Source organism: Drosophila busckii, chromosome 2L (genome assembly GCF_011750605.1).
Source record: "Drosophila busckii strain San Diego stock center, stock number 13000-0081.31 chromosome 2L, ASM1175060v1, whole genome shotgun sequence".
NCBI lineage: Eukaryota > Metazoa > Arthropoda > Insecta > Diptera > Drosophilidae > Drosophila > Drosophila busckii.
The window spans coordinates 1,573,813-1,591,325 of record NC_046604.1 but is presented as its reverse complement, the minus strand read 5'-3'; the positions used below and the strand labels follow the sequence as shown (position 1 = coordinate 1,591,325).

The 17,513-nt window shown below is 40.3% G+C and overlaps 1 protein-coding gene across 2 annotated transcripts in view; it reads right to left on the bottom strand.

Moving 5' to 3' along the window:
• Window positions 1–5,994: 5,994 nt before the first annotated feature.
• Window positions 5,995–17,513, bottom strand: part of LOC108607852 (hemicentin-2) — a 73,663-nt gene continuing 62,144 nt past the window's right edge. Inside the window, exons 6-9 of one of the 2 annotated variants that reach the window (XM_017998934.2) lie at window positions 16,929–17,402; window positions 10,893–11,261; window positions 6,522–6,568; window positions 6,136–6,226 (exon numbers count right to left, since the gene is read on the bottom strand). In XM_017998934.2, the coding sequence (XP_017854423.2) occupies window positions 6,540–6,568; window positions 10,893–11,261; window positions 16,929–17,402 (872 nt within the window). In that variant the 3' untranslated portion in view covers window positions 6,136–6,226; window positions 6,522–6,539. Of the gene's footprint in view, window positions 6,227–6,521; window positions 6,569–10,892; window positions 11,262–16,928; window positions 17,403–17,513 lie in introns of both variants that reach the window. The other variant, XM_017998932.2, reaches the window with a different exon arrangement.

The following is a 17,513-nucleotide window of genomic DNA, read 5'->3' as shown; positions in this document are numbered from 1 at the left end:
GACAGCCATTTCGTTTAGTTACAGCTTATCTAAGATTGATATCGATATCGATTGTCTTGTTTGTTTATGAACAAGAAACTTTGCCAAATAATTTGATAAAGCTTACATTTTTATACTAACTTATATTATGTTTCTTACACCAACATAAAATTGTATAAAATAATCAGATCGCATTATTTTTTAATTGAGTTATAGCTTGTCAAAGTTAGCAACAAGTAAGTCTGCAGCATTAGTTTGCTTGCTATAATTTTATTAAAAATATATTTTAATGTTCAAACACACCAGCATTTTATTTTTAAGCTCTTATGCGTTATTTAAGCCATAAAAAATGTAAGTACGATTTTTTTTAAACTGAGTTATAGCTGCTTAAAGTTTGATAACACATTTAGTCAGCAAATGTAGTCCGCAGCGCAGGCTTTTTAGCCATAAAATCATGCGATTCTTTAATTATTAATTGTTTAATGTTTGTATTGATGCTAAGCACAAAGTTGCATCACTGCTACGAGTCTGAGGCATGAAACTCTTTAATGCAAAACTATTTGCCTGAGCTAGCGTTCCTCAAAGTTAGAAATTGCTTATATTTGCAGCTTAATTTTAACTATTATATCTCAAGTGCAATTGCATGATAGGCAATTATTTATGAGCGGCTCAAGCAATAAGCATTGAGCATATGCTATGTGTGGACTTAAGTACATATGAATATCAGATGCAATTATGCGCATCTCCTGTCAAGTGCAACTAAATAGCAGCAGATTCTTCCTGTTGCCTGACAACTTAAATTATTGCCATCTCCTGTGCTTAATAATTGCATTGCCCGGACGGCGGGCGGCGGGTGGCGGTCATAGTTTCTCAGTCTAGCGTGCTGCTTTGGCCTACTGCTGCTATCTGGGCTGGCGTCGTGATTTATGTTTACTTCCGCTTAATTCCCCCAGCTATGCGCAATCACAGTGCCACCCCCTCGAGCTTGCAGCTCTCTCTCTCTCTCTCGGTCTCTCTAGCCAGCGCACACTTTCGCCGTGTTGAGATAATCAGTCAATATTGACAACTACTTATTGGCACTTCCGTCGCCGGCGTTGCAGCCAGCGCTCCCGCTTCAGCTCATTTACTCGTAGTCCATGGCGACACGTGACCAAGTCCATTGGATTCGTTGTGCGCGCCACGTGGCTGCATTGAAAGAGAAAGTCGCTACTACACTTGCAATTCAAATTTTCATTCATAATTGCCATCGAGGGTGGTTGTTGTTGGGAACTTACCCCCTTTCACTCCTTCCACACGCTTATTGCTTATCCGCCGCAAATTTATGCAATGTCAGGCGAGGCGTGTTGACTCCTGCTGGGGACTTTGTTTAAACATTTGCTCATTATGTTTATTACTTTTATTAGCCTGCGCTACATTTTAAACTTGGCAATATTTGTGCTTAAACTACGCCACTGGGAAAAGATCTGTCAGCGCCCCCGCCCCACTCGAACAGCAGCTGCTCTGGTTGCCAGACGACCAGTGGCTACCAGTTCCAATCAGCGGCTAGGATTAGCTCCCACTCTCATACAGTTATCAGCGTAGCTCAGGGGCGAGCGCTCCATGGTGCAACTGATGGCAGGCATAATTGGTCCACGCCACGTTGCTATGCCAGCCAGCCCAGTCAGAGCCAATTCAGTAGTTGGCTTGTCAGTTGTAGTCGCTTTTGCTTGATTTCACGCAAAATGAATAAAGCCGCTGCCCCTGCCGCACAAAAGAAATGCTGCTGGTTGTTATAAATATAGCAGAGTTATCAGAGCAAATTACACAGAAATTAGATACAAACCAACATGCTGCTCTTTTTATAATTATAAAGCTTTAAAGCATAGCTAAATCTATGGCAAATAATAATTTAAATGCTCAAATATTCTATGCAATTTATTTATGCATTTGAATATAAATAACATTTGTCGCTTTATTTAATTAAAATGCAAAGCGCCATGCAATCGACAGATATGAGTGCAAAATATTTAATTTAAATGCATTTTAAATTGCAAAACATTTGCTCTACTCCTGGCTAACTCGATTAGGCAAAGATTACAACAATAATTAATAAAATTAAGCACAAAAGCGCTCAATGCGGCCACAAAACCGCGAAGCATTCAGATCCGCCGTAATTGTTGGACAAAGTCGCTGTGACAGCCTCAGCCTGGTTGCTGGTTGCTGCCTCAGCTTGTGGCAGCTCAGCTGGCAATATTAGTTGACCGCAGGCTAGTCAATGCCTGCCTTGGTCGCATTAATTACAAACCAATGACCACGAAACTCACACAAATGATGTTGCCCCACCAATAGTTTGGCTTGCGCCCGCTCTGTAATCTACGTGTGTCTGTTTGGTTGTCTCTAGGTAAATTACCAGCGCGTATCTTTAATTTGCGTTAATTTATGAAACTCATTAATGTGCCGACCAAAAAGTTGCAAGTTGCGTGCCTCTGCCGCAAGCGGCGGCCATTGCCATCGCGTTGATCTCAATGAGCAAAAGTTACCTCTGTGCTGCTGCTGCTGCTGAAACTTTCAGCGTAATTTCATTTAAAGTCCTACAAAGTTGTGAATGCGTTGCGCAACTTGCAATTGTTGCTGCCACACAGCCGCAGCTCGCGTTGAGTTTTGTGGTTTTTCGCTCAAGACTAATGGTCCTTAGACAACAGGCCTTGCCAGTTTTACTGATTATCCTGCTGATTTTTAGCTTCAGCCTCGCGCGCTCTGTGCTCACAGCAATTCCACGAATTCGCACCTACACGTATATAAATGTGGCATAAATCCAATTAGGCGGCGCTGGCAACGTTTTAATTGACGTTACGTTACGTTGCGTGGGCGTGGCGCCAGTTGGGGGCGCAGGCACTCATGCTTGCAATTGAATTCTTTATGCTGCTTTTGTTTTCATCGCTCACACACGCACACACATAAATATAATATATATATATAATAATATTTATGCTTGTACTGCTATGAATAAGAGGCGTGGCAGCGTCAGGTCAGCTGCACACGTTGCATATAAACAAATAGTGCAGACCAGTGTGTATGGCCTAGATTTGTGACATATCGTAAGCCCATAGCAACTGGGCGGGGGCAGCTGCCCTATGAACTTGCAGCTCGTATTTCATGCAACACATAACATACAACATACAACATTTCGAACTTGTGTTTTTATTGAAATGTCAAGTTTTGAGGTTTATTTTGTGGACAGTTTGGCAGTGCTTTAAATTTTATTGCTGTTGCGATTTAAATTTCAACCGAAAGCTTTGCAAACTGCATTTCAATTTTCGTTTGACCAAATGAACTAAACAAACTGTTTATAAGCCTATGCTGCAAGTCATAAAGCCACTAAAATATGTTTTCATTTTAGGTCAATAGACAGCAACAGGCAAACATAAATCTAAATGATGCAGTGAGTGTTTAGTTTAAAAAACTAAGTATCAAATTCGAGCATTCAATTCAATCAGTGAGCTCTCTATAGAAAAGTAAGCGATAAATCTTGAGCTAAGAATTGTAATCGAACCTGCGCCTGACCTAATTTAAAATAATTACTATTTGCCAACTTTCATTTCCAGTTAAAACTGTTTACGTTTATCCAATGTTATGCAATTGGCAGTGCAGTTACAAATTAATTTGCATTACTGTTTACCACAAAGAGCTAGTGCTGCGATATGCTTAATTTCAATAATCGATTTCTCGCTAAGTTGCATTATTGCGTTTAATGTTTGCTGCTGATGCTGGTCCTGGGCCTGTCGCCCGTTGTTAAAATGTTGCTGCTTATGCAACAGCAACAGCAACTGCAGCAGCAGCGACAGCGGCATTAAATTAAAATGTCAGTGTCGTGTTACTTCCGGTGCTGGCAGAGTTGCCAACGCTGCCAAAGAGTACAACGAGGAGTCAAGTCGACGGGCGCAGTCGCCGAGCTACTTGAGTCAAATTGCATGCTATAAATTTTATGCCAATCAACTTAAGGATGGCACATTATGTAGTCGTCTTGCCTGGCATTATTAATGTTGACATAATGCACCACCAACCCACCCACCAACAGCACCACCACCACCCACTGAGCTCCCAACCAATCAAATCAAAAGGCCGTGGCATTTAATTTAAATTCTTCGGATTTTTGTTTTACTTTCGTCACAAATATTTTTGCTTGCTTATTGCGCAATTTTTGTTTAAAACTGAATAAAAAAATATTATATTTACTCATAGTTGTGTGTGTGAGTGTGAGTGTCTCGTCTGTCTGTGTTATGCTAATTTGTAAAAGCGTCTCTGTCAAAATGTTTAATTGAAAATCAGAATGCGTTGCAAATAGATTTGTTGCAATTGCTGGCGGGCGTTGCTCTTGTCAGCTGCATGTGTATTGAACTGAAAATAATGTTTGTTTACTTTTCAAAAAAAATATATGCATGTATTTATGTTTGTTATTACTTATTTACAAATAATAAGTTCTGTATATATAAACTACATATGTATATTTATTTGATTTTCTTTTTTTCACTTTTTTTTTTCATTTTTGCATTAGAGTGTTTAATTTAATAAAGATGCTTTTGCTTTTTCATATATATATATATTTGTTGTTTTTATTAAATTGTTCGCAATAGATGTTGTGGCATTTGCATTTTGAATTACAGTGTTTGTTGCTTTAATATTATATAATGGATGATACTATCTGGACTAGTAATTAAATTCATAGAAGTGATAACTGTTAAAAACTATACTAGACTTTTATTATATAGATTGCGGGCTTCGCTGTTTTATTATCTTTCGAGTCGTTGTGTTTCTTGTTCATATTCACAGTAAATATTACATCGTTCTTATAATTGACTATGCATGATATGAGCTATTATTAACACTAGGCTATAAAAGGTTTTCTCATTTTTCCATAACTTCTTCTCATTAGTCTGCTACAGTAGTGAATATATATCAAAATGATAGTGTGTTGTACGACCAATTACGAATCAAAAAGACGATCACAGTAAAAACAATACAATCACAAATAATATACAAAACATTAAGATAACAAATACAAAAATTTAAAAAACTAGAACAAAAATTAACTTGATAATTAGATGCAAGACAATAAAATATCGTAATTACACCAATATTCAATCTATATTATAGAATGAAAACTGAATGCAATGGTTAGTAATATGTTGTTAGAGAGAAATAAATTTGAATTTCAACAGAAAGCTCTCACAGTTTTGTAATAAAATGTAAATTTTGGAAATTAATTTAAAGTATGCAAAATTTGAGCTCGATGCGCGATGTTTGTAGTTTGTTTTTGAATTATTTGTAATAATTTTTAAAGTTAATTACTATTATAACTTACTTAAAGCAACATGTTTATTTTCCTTTTTATATATATATTTCTGTAGTTATATTAAAAACTTAGCTATAAGTTAGTTTTAAATTTAAAGTTCTCTTTTTTATATATAATTTTTTTTTGTTTTTTGTGGCAGGTCGTACTGTTCCTTTTAATAATTTTAACTAAATTATGCTCACGACAAAAGTTTACTTAGAACTAAGTGAACGGTTGCAGCTGCCGTGTGAGATATTCTTATAAGATTTGCATATCGGTTTTGAAATTTGCTCATTTCAACATTTAATGCCTTAAAAGTTAGTTGCAATTTCTTCAACTGGGACCCCAGAGCATGCATCGAAGCCAATGCATGCGATAACTACTTTACTCTATATACGTATGTAATTTAGCTCGTATTTAACATTTAGTGCAAGTGTTTAAATGTGCAGTTTGTATGTGTGTGTGGGTGTGTGTGTGTGTGTGTGTGGGTCAACAAAGTGCTGGCCACGTCCTTAACTTTAGAGCTGACTGTTACTAATTGCAAATAAACAGTTTATGTATATAGAACTCAACTCCCTCAACTTAACTACGTTCGATATTTAAAAACGAAACAAAAATTTATAAAAATGGCCACTTTTTGAAATAAAATTAAGTTAGCATTGAGATTTCGTTGCAATGAATGAATGATGACATGATAAAATGTGTGTTGCTGTTGTTGAGTTGTTGCTGTGTTGTTGTTGTTGCTGTTGTTGTTTTAGACAATTATCTCACGTATGACACGGCGATTTCGGGCATTGGGCGTTGTTGAGTATTCACCCTCGAAGCTGTCGTCGTAGTTGAGGGACATGTGCTGCTGTGGCGGCATCACCTCGTCCTGTTCCATATGCTCCATGTTGTAGGGATTCGGCAGGCCGCTTACGTCGTGATATGGTGAATCTGTCAACGAGCAAATAAAATTGTTTAAATTAGTTGTTGACGTCAGCAGCAGCAGCAGTAGCAGCAGCGAAAAACTTGCAAACTCATGCGCAGGCAATTAAAAACAAAATGCTAATCAATATATAAAAAATGAAACAGAATTGAGTTGTGTGTTTGGGGGCGGCGGTGTCAGTGTCAATGTCAGTGCGTAAAATATATAAAAAACAAGTTCAATTAAAGCCAAGAACGAAACTCAAAATATTTCAATATCATTGTCTATGGCTCGACTCGACTCGAGCTCGGGCGTTTAACTTACTTCAGCCTGCGCGCTCCGTTAGAGCGTAACATCCTGAATGATGTCCGCTGTGCGTTAAATTTGGCAAATGTTAGCATGAGAGTGTGTTTGTTATGGAATTTATAGTGTGTGTGTGTGTGTGTGTGTGTGTGTGAAAGAAGAGAAAGCCAAAAATGGTTAGCGTAATTGCTTAAGCTTAGCCTAGACTACTTAAAGCTTAATGAAGAGTCAGTCACAATAGACGAGGCGTATACTTAATATTAATACGAGCAGCTCAGCTTTGCTGTATAAGATTTGCATTATTTCATTGCTGCTCTGATTATCAATTTATAAATTGCTGCTCAGCTTAGCAGACACTTGTCCGCTCGCCATGCCAATCCAATCAGCAAATCTCAGCTCTGCTCTGCTCTGTTCTGTTCTCTCTGCTGTGCTGGCTTTGGACTTAGCATAAGCAGCTTTGACCACAGTTTTTAAATTGCAGCTTAGCTTGCATTACTGTCTCGTTGTAACAATTCTTTGGTTGGTTGAGTGCTTAAAAATTAATAATTGCAGCTTTTGTTGCTGCAGTTTGATGTGTTGATTGGCTTTAATGTCCTTTGGGCCACACACACAGTCACACATGTGTAAACAGCGCATCAATTTTAAATCAGCGCCGAAAGTGCCAGGCGAGCGACATCTTTGTCTACAAATTGTTGCATATTTAAGCGCGCTATGCAAATGGCTGCCTGACTGGGCTGGCCCAAAAGGATTCGTCGCTGGCATTGTGTGCCAAATCGTTGGAAAATTTATTGGAATTTGAATTTCAAAAACGCAAATCGTTGTCGCTTACGAAAATGCTTTACGCTCTACGCTCAATGCTATTTAACATTTGCTTTTAGCCCAAGCGCTGCATACCAAACACACACACACACACACAATGTAAAACGTAAATCCTTTTTAACAACTGCTCTTTAACATGTTCGCTCTCTCTCTCTCTCTCTCGAGTGCTGCTGCTGCTTGTTGAAGCGTGTGAAAATTTCTAAGCGCTGCTTACTGTTTTTGCCTTTGGCATCTGCATAAACTTGACCCAAAAAAAAAAGCAAAAGGGACGAGCAGCTCCTTTGCACTATTTTTTTTTCTGTAGATTTTCAACTCTTTAGCATTTCGGCTTTTTGTTATGTTTTACGTTTTTTATGGCTAATACGTGTGGCAACGTATTATGCGCATAACTTTATGCAAGCCACGCCTACTTTAGTTTGTTGTTCGCTTGTGTTTGGCGTATTTTCAATTTGCTTGGCAACAACTTAATCGTTTTTGCGTTAAGCATACGCACTGTTGTGCAAACTTTCTATATTATATGCGCCGCTTGCTTTTGCTTTTCTTATTTATGCGCATGCAAATTTATATAAGCTTATAATAACTGCCTTTTTTTGTGAGCAGTTATTGCTTATAAATATTTGCTGCTGCTTTAAGCGTAACAGAGAGAAGAGAGAGAGTTAAGTTAAGTTCGCTTAGCCTAGACAACTAAATCCACTTAGTGTGTGCTGCGTCTAGTAAGCGTTGCTGGCTGCGCTTTACTCATGATTTATGTAAGCTGCAGCCAATTGGCGCCGCTTGTGCAGCTGTCAATGCTTGGCCTACAGACAAGTCTAGCTGCACTTTTATTTGTTTTCGCCTCAACATAAACTTTAATGCAGCTTTAATTTATCAACTCAACTGCGCTACAATTGCATAAAAAAATGTGCGTCAGCAAGTGACACAAAAGTCTGCATAATCAATCAGGCAAGGTTAACCTCAGAGCAAAGCTTGTGCACAAAAAGTGAGTGAGAGTGAAATTTTGTGTTTTTATATTTTTTGCGCTTATGCTGCATTTTATACACCAGACATCCTTCCCGGCTGCTGTCAGCTTTTGCCTACGTCAAACACACCCCAAACCCCTCCCCCCCCCTGCTCTATGCTTAAACGATCAGCTGTGTGTGCTGCACAAAAGTCAGCTCAGCTCAGCTGCAGTTCGCAGCTCGCTCTGCTGCTTCAGTTGGCAAGTGTAAAAGCTTTTAAACATGTTACACACACACACAAAGACACACACACACATACATATATAAATGCGTATGCAGCTGTGCTTAAGCTGACACATCAATGTAATGAAGATGTATTTGCATATTGTAGCACTGTCAATACTTTTACCACACGACCCAACAGCAGCAGCAGCAGCAGCAGCAGCAGCTTTTAGTTGCTTTGCTTTTGACGGCACTCATGGGAGCTTTGTTGTTGCATTTTATTGACATATATGCATGCGTGTGTGTGTGTGTGTGTGTGTGTGTGTCTGTGTGTGCACAGCTGCTACACTTATATGGCACTTTGGCATTTTTGAGTTGTTGCTGTTGCTTTTGCTGGTTGCACATTTCTTAGTTTGCTCGAAATTTTTTTGTTCCGTTTAACCGCAAAAGTGGGCGTGGCACATACGCACGAGCGCGCACATACGCATAACAAATTTTTGGCCAGCGTGGACACCCAGGCAATCATAACAGCAACAACAGCAGCAGTCCGACTGTTTAGAGCTGCTGCCGCAATAAAAAAAATTCGCAAAAACCCGCAACATAACAAAAATATTTCATTTTTTTTTTTCGTTTTGGCTCTAAGGGGCGCTGGCTCATAAAGCGTAAAGATAACACACACACACACACACACACACACACACACACACACACACACAGAACAGTACGTAGTACACGCAAACGAGATGACAACGCAAAGGAAACAGCAATAACAAGCAACATCATCACGCATACGCCCTGTGGCTCTCTGATTGCAACACATAATGCCACGCCCACTTATACGCTCGCTTGTTTTTGTGTGCGGCATATCGGTTACGCTAAATAAATAGCGCCAAACCTAATTAGCAAACATAATATTTGTTGATCGGCGAACTCAGTTTTTATAGCTTTGCCATAGACTGTGCGCAATTTTCTTTTTGTTTTGCTGGTTGCGTATTTTTTAATATTTTGCAGTATTATTGGCATTACAACAAATATACAAATAATATGCATACGCCCTGTGGGCTAAAGGCACAAAGGGTCGTGGTTGTCTTCATGTTTTTGTGGCTGTGTCTAACTTTAAGCAAAAGTTTGGCAAAGACTTTAAGCCAGAGCTCGACAGTGCTCAACAGCAAAAACAAAAAGAAAAAGGGCACACACACAAACAAACACACACACACACACACATAATTAGCATGCGCCTGCGTGAGGTCGTCCGTCGTTTATATATCCAAGTGCTTAACTTGTCATAACCCAAAGTCCGAACAGACAAACACACACACACACACACAAGCAGACATAACAGTGAGTTGGTAAGTTTGACAGGCTTTCCAACCCCCCATCCACCCCCTCCTGTGTACGCCTTTGCTTTACAGTTGTTGCTGTTGTTAGCTAGCCGAAGAAGACCCCTTGTGCTTAATGTGTCATAAGTACAACTCTGAGCGCTGAAAGTTGTCAGATTTGTGTCCTGTTCCCTTTAGTTTACTTCATCAGCTAGCAGCAGCGCCAGCATCTATTTATGTTTATTTATGCCTCTAGCTGTGTGTGTGTGTGAATTTTACAGTTGTGCTTATGTTTATTTTTGAACTACTGCACGGAATTTAAAATTAAGTTGTCAAGTCTGCGCTCAAACTAGCGCATATTATATTTATTTTCATTTAAAATATGTTACTTTAATTTCTGCTTTGATTGCAATTTATTCTGTATAAGTTTGCTATAAATTGTTGATTTTGTTGTTGAGTTCACCAACGATTGGCATTGTAGTATTATGAGCTTAATGAATGCAACGCAATTTCGTATTTCAGTTTCATATTGTACAATAAGCAGCAAAGCAGGTGTTTGCGTTGGTGAATTTATTGTTGGTGTATACACCAATGCTTTAATTTAAGCTGTAATTGATGCTGTAAGCGCAGCTAATGAATTTTAGGTTTATTTTCAATGTTTATTGTTTCAAAATTTCACCAACAATTACACCAATTGCTGGAAAAGGACTTAATGCCATATTAGTGTATACACCAATGTTTTAGTATAGGCTGTAATTGATGCTGTAAGCGCAGCTAATGAATTTAAGGCTTAATTTCAACTTTAATTGGTTCACTAATACACCAACAATTACACCAATTGCTAGTAAATAATTTAATGTCATATTGGTGTGTACACCAATGTTTTAGTATAGACTGTAATTGATGCGATAAGCGTAGCTAATGCATTTTAATCATATTTTCAATGCTTACTGGTTCACCAATACACCAACATTTACACCAATTGCTAATATTTTTCTTGCAAAAGCATTACTTGTCTTATGCATCAAACTCAACGCTCTTCATTTCACTCTCTTGAGCTTAACTTAGTAGCTTATTCTGCTAGTTGAACTCACCTAAATGCTGATCGACACGCTTTTTGGGCTTCTGCACTGAGGCATAGGGATCGCTGCAGTAGTCTTGTCGGGACGGATTTTGACTGTTGCGCAAGTTGTGATATTCATCGCCCACTTGACTGGGCGTGGCGGTCAGGTGTGGATACGGTGCGTAATCATCGACGGCGCCATAGCCGCCATGCGTCAAGGGATCGTAGCCATAGGTGGGCTGCTGCTCCACATATTGATTGTGTGGGGCGGTGACGAGTGTTTGCTGATTGCCAACGGCGGCGGCCGACATTTTCACCTGCCAGAGCGAGTCCTGTGAGTTGACGCTGCCGCCATTGTTCGAGTTGGAATAATTGTTCTCCATGTAGCCCATGTTGACCCCTGCAATGAATACGAAATAAAAAGCGTAAAGCGGTGTGAATAAAAAATAAACTCGTACTCGAACTCGAACAAGTGTCGCATAAATCCGCAGCAGCAACGCATAATTCACATGGGACGCGCTGACAGATTTTTGGCGCCGAGCCAAAAGCGAATTTCCATAAATAATAATGCCGAGAGACAGAGAAAACAAATGCGAAAAAGTTCAATTGATTAGCGCATAAAAATCATAGCAAATAAATTCATTTAGCTCTGCCAGAGTGCGTAATTAATAGTTACGCATATTGTCAATGTGCCACTTAAAATCGGCGCTGCCTTCAGCTTGTCGCTTGCCTTGTTAGCAACAACAACAAAATCAGTGGACGACAAGGCAAAGAAAACAAACAAAGCAAAAGCGTAGCGCAAAGCAAAAGAATAAAAAAAAAGTGAGAGAAAAGTTTGTTGACAAATTTTTTACGAGCTACGCGAGTGCTGATATAACAGTAGCTATAGCAAAAGGACTTGCATTGTGTCCTTGTGGTGCTTGTTACGCGACAGAACAAAGGCGTTGACAAGCTGCCCCCACCCACTGAGCGCGCTCCCCCCTGCTCCTTTACACTCTGCTTTGCTTACTTGTGCTTAAAGTTGTGCGTGCGTCTTTGCCCGTCGTCGCATTTATTATTATTTTTATATCGTGATAAATCACTCATAAATATTAAACGCACGCTTCCCCTCCACAGAAAGAGAAGTAAAAATAAATATAAGCGAAAAAGGAAGTTTGCTGGAATTTTGAATTGCAACAATTGATTCGTTCCGTTTAACAAGTTTGGTGAATTGTTGAATTCGTTGGTGAAAACAGCTGCTTCACTATTTAGCAGTAACAACCAACAAATCAATTGTTGATGAATTGTTGAATTGTTGTTCAATGCGTTGGTGAAAACATTGCGTGCCGCTTTTCCTATTTGATGTGCCATGGTGGGCGTGATAATTTTTATGATTAGCCATAAAACTAAAACAGTAATAATATTAACTTCATTTTCATTTCCATTGCCATGCCACGTTCTACTTTAGCTTTTAGCTTCGTTTGCATATTTTTGTTTATGCTTTGTGCCCAAAATGGTATCAACAAAAGCGAGCGAGCGAGTGAGCGAGAGAGCGCAGCGCAGAAAAAAGTTTTCAATTTGATAAGCATCAAATCTCGAGGCGCAACTTTTGATTGCGCAAGTTTCGCTGTGCGGACGAAACGAAATGGGCGTACAAATATTTTCAAATACACAAAAAATAATTATATAAATGTATATAGAGCAGCAACAAAAACAATTTTAATGCATTTCCATTGTCGTTGTGGCTGCCAACAGAATTTTCAGTGCTTTGGCTGTGAGTTGCAATTAAAGTTTGTCAAACTTGCCACATTGATTTGCCACAGTAGCAAATAGCTAAAATAACTCTTGTGGCATACTTGGCAAACTCGGCAGCTGCCACGCCCCCCATGGCAACAACTAAAATGCGCAGTTGCTTTTGAGTCGAGGCGAGTCGAGTCGCTGCTCAGCAATAAAGTTTCCAAGCGGAAGCGCTCATAATTATGCAACATTTTTGTGCAGCAAGCGGCACGCACAATGCGCCGCACAGTTTCAAATGCCATTAACGGTTAACTAAATGGCAACAGCAGCACTTTGCAACGAGTTGTCCAACTTTGGAAGCAAGCACTTCAACTGCAGCAGCAGCAACAGCCGAGAGTGAGAGCTAAGCTACGTTTATCCGCTGCCGCTTGGCACCTTCTGGCGACCTTTGCTGCTACTTCTTGTTGCACTTTTAATTAGCGTCGCGACGCCCAGGCCGAGGCAGGGGACAGGACCTGCCTGCCTGCCTGCCATTTGCCCTAAATGCGCTTAAAAGCGGCAGCCAGCCAACGGTGCCAGGCAGTGGAGTTTGCTAGCAAGAGTGCAGCCACTTGTCGAGGCTTCTGCCCCCGCTTCGTGTTGCAAGTTGCGCTGCCTGGCTGGCGGCCTTTTGCTTGGTCCACAACTTGCCCGAAAAAGAGTGTAAAACTTTTCGCTTGTTTGTCTGTGTGCTTTGCTTTTCGCAACTTTGTTATGCACTCCTTCGTGCACGGGGCAAAGTCTTTAAGGTATAAACTATATAAATATGGTGCCTGCCAGGCTAACGAGGTCAAGTTGAGTCGAAACTTTCGACAAATCTTGAGCTCTTATTGTAATATAATAAGTTTATTGTGTGTGGCACGCACAAAGCTGCATGCAACACTCATTAAAAACACTACAACATTGCAGCAAAAACAGATTTTTAAATTTGTGCCGAACTGTGTTTAGTTTTTAAGCCAATTAGCTGGCGTTTGCAGCTCATAGATTTTTGTCATTGAATTGTGCGGTCAGCTGGTCAAGGCAGCAGCTGTTGCAAGACAAACATGTTGTTGCTTGTTCGGGGGCATTAGCACAAAATGAAATTGTGAAAAAAATACGAAAAATTAAAGCCAGCGTCCAAAAGGCTGCAACAGAAATTTGTTCGCGTTGCGGTTGTGTTTGAATTTTGAGGGTGAGGGTGAGGCCGAGGCGGGTTGAGAGGCTAAACTATTTTTGCGGCTGTTTGCTTTGCGGCGCCCGTGACTGCATTTTAAAATCCCGAACCCAAAAACTCAGCCAAGCCAGACAATTCTGCTGGACACACCAAAAACACAGAGTTCATGGCTTTATTTATTTAGCGCATAAATTTTGAGATTCCTTTTTTTTTCAGCCGCCTTTGTTTGTGTTTGCGTTTGCTTTTGGGTTTGGACGACGACGACAACAACAACATTTGTTTGCTTTTATTTTATTTTTAGAGAGAGAGAGCACATGTCCTAGGTCTAGCCGTAGGCGCTACATGCCCAAGTTTAAATTGTTGTGGGCACCAAACTAAACTCTGAACTTTGACTGCAAATATTTGCAGGCAATTTGCACAATAAGAATTTTAAAGCGACAAGACTCAATATGAGCCAAGTGCATTCAACTTTAATTGCAGCGCCCCAACGACTTTCATTTAGCAGTTGTATTTGGCTTTGTTTTTTCTCATTGCTGTTGCTGTTGTCGCTTTACATGCAAAGTTCATTAGGTTTTTGGCCTACGACGACGACGACGACAATTGCCGCAATTTTCGGTTGCACAGCTAACGAGACCAAAGTGCGGCGCATGCAGCAAGCAGCACACGCAGCGTTGAGCACAATTCGCATTCAAATCGCATTTGGAGCACAGCACAGAGTCGTGTTGGAGGCCAAAGGACATTTTGCCAACCCGTGTGCTCCTTAAGCGACAATTAGCGCTTACAATGAAGTGCAGCTCGCACTCGAACGAACTCCACTTCGCCTTGTTTTATTTTTTTTTTTTTACTTTTTTAGCTGTCAGTGGCTTTTATTATTCATGCCACTTTCACTTGCCAAATTAGCCGTGCGCAATTATTGCTTTTTTTTTTGTTTTTTAATGCAATTAAGTGGCGATGTTTGCCAGCAGGCAACAGAGCCAATATTCCTACCCAGCAGAACTCTCTTCAGTCGATTGCAACAGCAGCAAGCGGCAGCAACAGCAGCACGCGATGCCTGCCACATTTTAATTGGCACTTGGCGAGCACTTAAAACTCTGGAAACTCAGCAATTCGGCAACTTTCGCAGCAAACCCAACAACAGCAACAATGGGTCTGCCATTTGCCAACTATCAACAGCAGCAGTCATTACAATCGAGCGAGCGAGAAAGAAAGAAAGAGAGCAAAAGGGCGTCCAAGAGTTGGACAAATAAGAAAATATTGCAATTAAATTTTGTCCAGCAGCTTAAAATTCTATTGCCGTTTAGCAGGCATACACACACACACACACACACACACACACATTTAAGCAACAGCAATAACAACAAGAGCGCTATAGAAATAAAAGTATGTGTGACAATTAAAACAACGAAGTGTGTATTCCCTACTCAACCCATTTGGGCTAACATTTGTAGCTAATACAGATTCATAGCTGTCAAATTTGTTTACTTAAATAATTGCTGTTTAAATAATTTATTCTAATAAAGTAATTTCTAAAAATGTAGTATTTAATTTTAGGAATTTTTGTGTGTTTAAATTTTGATTTAAGAATCTTATTGCACTTATTTAAATGCAAATCTGAATATGTTAGGCTTAGCAACAAAATTAAATAGCTGCATATTTTTTTTATTTTTGATAATAATATCTATTTATATTTGTGAAATGCGTTTAAATTTTATTACATTTTTTATTAATATTTTATTTTCAATTTTTTTATTTACCTTCGTTGGAACTTTGAGCTTATAGCATTAATAAAACTGAACTCTAACCAAGTGAGCAAATCAAAATCAACATTTAGTGATTATTAATTGTGATTTGAATAGAAATTCTATTAAATTTTGCATTATATTTATATTGAAAAGTCAGCTGGCTTAAGTATTTAATTTCTATAAATCTTGAACTCAAGGCGAAAATCAAAGTACCCCAAACTGTCGAGCGCTAAAAAAGTAGAGGAATTTTTAATTTGCACGTCATTACAAAATACCAACAGGCAGGCAGAGGCAGGCACACACACCAAAAAGAGAAAAAAAGGCAGCACTCCAATTTCAGTGCTTACAATTTTAAAGGTTAATACCTCTTAGCGCTGCATGGCAAGAGGAATGAGGAACGAGGGCAGCTGACCAGAGCAGCAAACACATGAAGGGGGATCGTGGGGGCTTGGCGACGTGTAAAAAAAGTAAACCAGAACAACAATTAATAATGAATTGTATTGCGATATTGTGTGTAACCATGCAGTTTGTACTTTTTGGGGGTGGGAGGGCGTGGCAGGCAGTTGGCATACAGTTTACGCATTCATTTTGTGCGCCATTTTCCAGAGGGGGGAGGTGCAGTTCAGCAGCCACAATGAATGAGTGGACGTGCGCGTCAAGCGACAACAACAACAAAAACAACAACAACAACGAGGAGGAGCAGGACGAGAGCAAATGAAAAGTATATTACAAAATGCTTTGGCAAGGACATAAAACAGTTTAGGAAAAAATTGCTGTAACAACAAATTTGCAGCAGGAAGTGTAAGTGTTTTGTATAATATAAATGTGTATGTGTGTGTTGCAGGTGTGTGTGTGTGTGTTTGGCGCGTGATGAATGCGCACGACCATCGATTTGCACTCAACTCCATTTTGCACTTTCACATTTCATGGGCTACATAATTTGTGACCGACCGCTGGGTGCGCCAGTTGTTGGAGCTAGTCCAGTGGTCTGCGCGTCAGCACGGATTTCATTTGTGTGTGTGTGTGTGTGTGTGTGTGTGTCTGATGTGTTTGCGGTGGACAATGAAAAATCACCCGAAAACGTTTTTCAAAGCGCTGCCCACCCCACTCTCCCCCACACACATTTCGGGGCTTGCAGCATTTGTCATAAGCCTGGGCCAGTAACTTTGTATTTATGTGCTGTGTGTGTCGAAGGTTCACATTTGTGGATTAACCAAACTTCAGCGCCACACTACTTGAGCTAAAGTTATCGGCAAAGAGCGAAATACCTTGAGCAAGTGTCGTGCATTAACTTTTTTATACCGAGTTAGATTTTACTGCAATCGGTTTGCCTAATTAAAGCGTCCGCGGATTCAATCAACATTATGTAGTATATAGTGTAGTATGAGTGTGTCTGTGTGTGTGCGTGTGTACTTACATTCATTTCCTGGCAACGTGTGTCCTGTCAAACCGGGAATGCCGGTCACGCCGACGACACCGCCGCCTCCGATGCTGCCAACGCCGCCGCCCACGCCAACGACACCGCCGCCAACGCCAACAACACCGCTGCCTGGATGATAGCTGTAGCCATTCTGTGTAGCATACAGAGCAGTCTTTTGCTCCTCCATGCTGAGTGCGAGGTCCATCGAGTGCTCGAGGGCCTTGTTGTCAAGTCCGCTGGCTGGGTAGTAGGGCGGTGGGGCTTGATTTTGCTGGGCGGCCACAATCGATGGTCGCACCGAGTCCATTTCGTAGTCCTTGGCGGCGGCGCTCTTCTTCGACTGATTGCGCTTGCAGCGGCAGAACATGAGCAGCAGGCCGGCGAACAGCGCAAACACAATGCATGATACGATTATGGCAATCAGTGTGGGCGTGGCAAGGGCGCTCGCTTCGGCGATATACGGACGTCCAACTGCAAGGAGCAGAGCAAAAGAACAGAGAGAGAGATGAATGAAATGAAGCCATGAAAAATGCAACGCCACTCAAGTGAATGGATTGATGGTTCCTCCACTGGATGGATGGA